This window comes from Cannabis sativa, chromosome 3, assembly GCF_029168945.1.
Source record: "Cannabis sativa cultivar Pink pepper isolate KNU-18-1 chromosome 3, ASM2916894v1, whole genome shotgun sequence".
NCBI lineage: Eukaryota > Viridiplantae > Streptophyta > Magnoliopsida > Rosales > Cannabaceae > Cannabis > Cannabis sativa.
In genome coordinates this window covers 72,582,411-72,588,764 of record NC_083603.1, presented here as the reverse complement: position 1 = coordinate 72,588,764, position 6,354 = coordinate 72,582,411, and the positions used below count along the sequence as shown (strand labels likewise).

Genomic DNA, 6,354 nt, shown 5'->3' with positions numbered 1-6,354 from the left:
TAATAAAAGGGAGGCGTTGGTGACTTGATTCATGGGCTAAGGAAATTTTGTGCTTAATTGGTAAGTATCATTATTCATTCTTCCTTGATTTATTTTGATATGTTTCCATTTAAAGATTGATCTTTTATATGGTAATGTATTTTAAATCTTGAAAGATTGTCTTAAATGGGCTATTTTTGGAAAATATATTGGTTATTCTAGTTTCCTTTTATTTATTTTTTAAAAAAAGAAAATAATTTTAGAAACGAGTGGGCGGTTTCCTTTTGTGGTCGTGGGCTGGTGGTTACTCAAATTTTTTGAAATTGGTTCCCTTTTTGCTCAACTCTCCCATGTTTATTTAAACCAATTTTTGTCATTTATTCTCACCACCTACCCGATTCTATCTCTTTGTCTCTCTTGTTTGTTTGCTGTTCATTGTGTCTCTCAGATCACCATGGTTAGAACAAATAACCTAGGGCATCCCAAAAAGGTGGTTGAAACCGATGCAACCCCCTCGAATCCTCCTCCTGTTGCTTCAACCGTGCCTCCTGCTGCTGCAAAAATAGGAGATTCATCGCTTCCTCAGCGTGAATCTCAGCCCGAGAAGCCAAAACATCTTCCTAAGCAAGTGGCTCGAAAATCTGTGCGCCCATACAAAACCTGGACTTCTTCGTCGTCATCTTCAAAGGAATCTCCTCCACCTGCTGCAGGTTCTCCTCCTGCTGCATCAGTTCCTGCCTCTACCCCAACTGGTCCTTCTACTCGCACTCGTGCCCAGCAAGCTTCAGTCGAGAAGGAACTTCGATCATCTCGAAGTCGTGACAAGCCAGCACCTCCAGCCAAGAAGCTTAAGACGAATCCACCTTCGGTTTCTTCGAGTTCAGAAGAAGAAGAACCAATGGAAGTCTCCTCTGATAAATCCGTATCTCTCCATTCTGAGAAGGAGATTCTAGAGGACATTGGAGTTTCCTCAGACAGTGAGGAAACTGAACTCGAGCCAGAGCCTCCTTTGACCAAATCTGCTTCAACTCCTGCTCGATCCTCTTCAGCAGCAAAGGCTTCTGCTGCTGCCAAAGGCAAGCAGCCAATAAAGGAATCCTCTCCTGGAAAAATTCCTACATCTCTCTCCTATTGTCCTCGTTTCTACTATCGTGATAATGAGGGTGATTGGAATTTGTATGCTACCCAAAAGTTTGAGAGTGAGAGGAATTACGATTTGCAAGCTCATATGGTATATGGAATTGTTAAATTCATTCAATTTCATCAATGGGAAAACACTCTCACTGGTTTCAACGGGTACATTGCTAACATTGTCAAAGATTTCTATGCTAACCTATCTGATGATTTTCTTGATGAAAATTCTAGACTTTTTTGAAAAGTGTATGTTAGAGGACATTGATTTTCATTCTCTGAAAAAGAAATTTCTCAAGCCTTGCAACTTCCAGAGAATGTCCCAAATGCCATTATGTCTATGGATCGCCAATTGATGCTCTCTGAACTCACTGGTGCAAGGTCTGAACTGAAATCGGGGGAGAGTCTTCGAATTACCCATCTTACTTTTGCACATGCATCTCTCATGCAATTTTCTCTTAGCAATTGGGTTCCAAACTCCAACAAGACTGTGGTGTCTCAAGATGTGGCCTCATTCCTCTACCGTATCACCTCTGGAGCATCTATTTACTTGGCCTCCCACATTTTGAACCAAATTGTCTCATTTGGAAGAGGTAAAAAGCCAACTTTTAAGCTTGTGTTTCCAAATTTAATGTAATGACCGCTCTAGTAATATGGATTAGAAAAGGCAATTAGCACTAATTTTAATTATTTTATTATTATTTGTGAATTAAATTTAAATGTGGACCCCAATATTTAGAAATAAATATTAGAGTTATAATTTCTCAATTTCGGAGATTTTATTAAACTCTAGGGGTATTATCTAGCTTATATGTGTAATATGTTATTTTTGTAATTTTTGTTTGGCGACAACGGAAAATGCGATGGATGGCTAGATTGATCACATGGGTAAGTTTAGAACCTTATTTCATAGAGGGAAATATGTTAGAGAAAATAAATTATCGGGTTTGAGCGGGGTATGGGATTTGACCATTTTACCCCTAGCTTTTGAAAATACCTAAGTTTGATGTAAAGGGCATTTTAGTCTTTTATGGGGGGGATTAGGTGGCCAATTTTATGGTTGACACCTAGCCATTTTTTTTGGCAGCAAAGATTTAATTAAATCCTTTTCTAAGTTAGGAAAGTCAAAAATAAAGGAAATTAGAAAAGTAGCAAAGTTTGGTTGAGAAGCTTTTTCTTCTCTCTCTCTCTTCGAAGGCAGTAAGAGCAAGGGGAAGGGCTGAGATTTCTTTGGATTTTTCAGCAAGGTTTCAATCTATTGTAAGTGAGGTAAAGCCCTAGCCTATTGATTATTGTTTTTCAAGCTTTTGAAGTTAGGTTGAAATGGTGATTTTGGGTTATAGGGGCTGTTAGGGTTTAAGGTTTGCTTAGTTCGAATTTTAGGGTTTGTTTAGCTTAATTCTAGTTCTTGGTAGCTGGTTTAGAGATTGGTTGTTAGTTTTGAGCAATTCTAAGCTTTGAGTTCAAGCTTTAAGCTTTAATGGCAAGTTGATATTTATTGTGTTTTTCTGTGAAATACTGGCTGGGTTTTATTGTGTATGCCTTGATTAGGAGCTCTGGAGAGTTTGGTATCATTTGGTGGAAAATTGAGCAAAGAAGGAAGTGTTTTGGGAATACTGGTGCAAACCGGCAAGCCGGTTTGCCATGCCCCAAAAACCGGCTTGCTTTGCTGTGATTCCCGAACAGTTCGTTTTCTCAATTTTTGTCCATTTCAGTACCTCGGTTGGGTGTTTCCCCATTTCCAGAGTTAGAATAACCCCTCTAGAGTATAGCAGAACCTAGGGTTTTGGTTTTGGGTTTCCCGGGATTAGGGTTTTAATCATGTGACTTACCCGGTTTCAAAATGTGATTAGGGCATCCATCTAGCACAGAAATTCCGTTCAGGTCGGCTAGCACACTTGAATTCGGAAAACAGGTAAGAACTGTGTATAATGTATGATGTGATTATCTGAATGTATGTATGTGTTAATATGTATACATGCTTATTTATTGTGATTCATACACTACCAACACTTGTACAGTTGTGGTACGGAGTGCATTGGTAAGGTGTGTGATGTTTGAAAGTACATCATAGTGTTACCAGCACTTGTAAGGGAAGGTACAAGGTGTCTGTGGTACAACACTAGATAGTACTCAGGGTGCGGTCATACCTTACCTACACTAATACGGAGGTATTATGAGTGTATGTGGTACATGGTACATGGTTGTGTCCCAGTTAGAACGTTCATACTCATCTGTTAAGCCCTGTAAATAGGTGTATGGGCGCCTATTTACAGGTCGGAAATTATATGATATGTTATATGCATTTCTTACTGAGTCTGTTGACTCACAGTTTCTGCTTCCATGTGTAGGTAAAGGAAAGGCGAAGGCTAAACAGGAGTGAACCTGAGCTCGGGTGAGATTGTACATGTCAAGCAGCACGACCTGGAGTGTTCGGTCTCGGGACATCTGGGAGTTGTATTTTGAAAGTCGCTGTGCGACCTGTAAATCTGTATATTTTGGAATGTATGTTTAAAAAGTAAAGTTTGTAAAGTTTTAAAAATCGGGATCCCGACACTTGTAAATATTTCATTAAATTACAAAGTTTAATGTTTAATGCAAAAGTTTTAATTTGACACGTTTTTCGAGAAATTTCTTTGATTAGCAAAGATTGCACAATTATTGAAAAAGCACTGTAGCGTGCCTTAGCATTAGGGCGTTACAATTTTGGTATCAGAGCCGCCAGGTTTGTCTACCGAAGCTTGCTATGACATGTACAATCTTCATCAGAGAAAGCTCGGTTCACGGTTCAGTAAGCCTGTACTTGTTTAGTATCTTAAATTAATGTGAATGTGAAAGCATGTTAGGTAGCATATTAGATTTAAATTAAATATATTTTCTTAAAAGAAAAGAAAGTGTGTTGCCTTTAAGTTATTAAGAGCGGTGTTAATTTGATCGCTGTCTAACCTGCCTGGCTTATGGATTCGCAGGCTAAGTCCTATTAAATGGACGCCCCGCGAAATATAAGAAGTCAGGGTGGCATGGTTGAGACCGGAGGCGGTCAGAGGAATCCTCAAAATCCTCGTGGTCGCGGCCGTGGCCGTGGCAGAGCTCAGGGTGGTCGCCCTGTAAATCCACCTCAAGCTCCTCCTGATTGGGAGCAAAGGTTTGCGGAGATGCAAGATAGAATCCGCCAGCAAGATGAAGAGATCCAAAGGTTGAGGCAGCAGGGTCCTCCTGCCGTGCCTCCTCAAGAAGTTCAGGCCGTTGCAGTTCCTGCGGTGCCAGCAGAACAACCTGTTGTTGGCAACCGTATGGAACCGTTGTACGAAAGATTTCGAAAGCAGGCACCTCCAGTGTTTCTGGGAGGCCCTGATGTGATGAAGGCCGAGCAGTGGCTTTCGGTAATAGAACGCATCCTCAATTTTATGGGAGTGGTTGGAAATGATCGGGTAACCTGTGCCACTTTCCAGTTTCAGGAAGACGCTCTCGTGTGGTGGGAGTTAATAACCCTCACTCGAGACGTCACGCTGATGACCTGGGAAGAATTCAAGGAGTTGTTTAACTCCAAGTATTACAATGAAGCAGTCCGCAGTGCAAAGCGGAAAGAGTTCACCGAGTTGGTTCAAACTGAGGGAATGTCGGTTACTGAATATACGACAAAGTTTGACCGGTTGGCCAAGTTGGCAGCGGGAATTGTGCCAACTGACTTTAGTAAGAAGGAGAAATACTTGGCGGGTTTGAGTGCAAAGATTAGACATGATCTGGTTATTACTACTACTGAGGCAACCACTTATGCGGAGATGGTTGAAAAGGCTTTGAGAGCCGAGGGTGCGGTAAAATTCCTTCAGGAGCCCCGGGTGACTCCGAGTGTTGGTGGAACCCCCACTATTCCTACTCCTGTTTATGGTAGGGATGGTGGTGACTCCACCATCGAGCAGAAAAGAAAAGTTGTTCCAGCTTCTGGTGGCTCGGGGCAAAACAAGCGGTTCCGTGGGAACCAAGGTAGAGGGGGACGCCAGGGTTACTCTTATCCTGAGTGTCCAAGGTGCAAGAAACATCATCCGGGAGAGTGTAACCGGAAGACATGCTTCCTGTGTGGCATGGTGGGGCATTTCAAGAAAGATTGCCCCCAGGCAAAGAAAGAGGAGCCGAAAGCTGAGGTGAAACCGGTTCTCGCTCGTGTGTTTGCCATTACCCAAGCCGACGCCGCAGCCGGTCCTTCGTTGTGACAGTCGGCCTTCCCGTCAACAACTTGTTATTTACAGTATTATTTGACTCGGGAGCTACACGTTCATATGTGGCTACAAGAGTGATTGATCTTTTGGGTAGGCCTTGTGAAATTTTAGAAAGAGGGTTTGGAACCCTAATGCCTAGCGGGGAATTGGTTATCTCTAATAGGCGCATTAGGTCTATGCCGATTAGGATCGAAGATAGGGAATTGAGTACTGATCTCATAGAATTGAAAATAACTGAGTTTGATATTATACTGGGAATGGATTTCTTATCCAAGTATTCGGCCAGTATAGATTGTAGGCGTAAAATGGTGACCTTTCAGCCGGAAGGTGAAGATCCATTTGTTTATGTTGGATCGGTTCAGGGGTCTCGGATCCCGGTAATTTCTGTGTTGAGAGCTAGGGATTTACTATGCAATGGTTGTGTAGGATTTCTAGCGGTAGTATTTGACTCCAGCAGACCTGAAACATTTGGGCCTGAGGTAGTTCGGGTAGTGAAAGATTTTCTTGATGTGTTTCCCGAGGAGTTGCCGGGATTGCCGCCACAGCGAGAGATTGATTTTGTTATTGATTTGGCACACGGAGTCGAACTCGTTTCTAAAGCTCCATATAGGATGGCTCCAGCAGAACTCAAGGAGCTTAAGTTGCAACTTCAGGGGATGCTGGACATTGGGTTTATTCGACCCAGTGTATCGCCCTGGGGAGCTCCGGTTCTCTTTGTGAAAAAGAAAGATGGTTCCCTCAGAATGTGTATTGATTATCGGGAACTTAACAAGCTGACGATTAAGAATAAGTACCCGTTGCCCAGAATCGACGATTTGTTCGATCAGCTTCAAGGAAAAACTGTGTTTTCAAAGATTGATTTACGGTCGGGTTATCACCAACTCAGAATTCGGGAGGAGGACATACCGAAGACTGCTTTTAGAACCAGATATGGGCACTATGAGTTTCTGGTAATGTCATTCGGATTGACTAATGCTCCTGCGGCCTTTATGGATCTTATGAATAGAGTATTCAAGGATTTCCTCGA

The 6,354-nt window shown here is 42.1% G+C and overlaps 1 protein-coding gene across 1 annotated transcript; it reads left to right on the top strand.

Annotated features, from left to right (window-relative positions):
• Positions 1–433: 433 nt before the first annotated feature.
• Positions 434–1,354, top strand: LOC133036272 (uncharacterized). The gene has a single exon (XM_061112810.1). The coding sequence runs from the start codon at positions 434–436 to the stop codon at positions 1,352–1,354; it is 921 nt and encodes a 306-aa protein (XP_060968793.1).
• Positions 1,355–6,354: the final 5,000 nt, after the last annotated feature.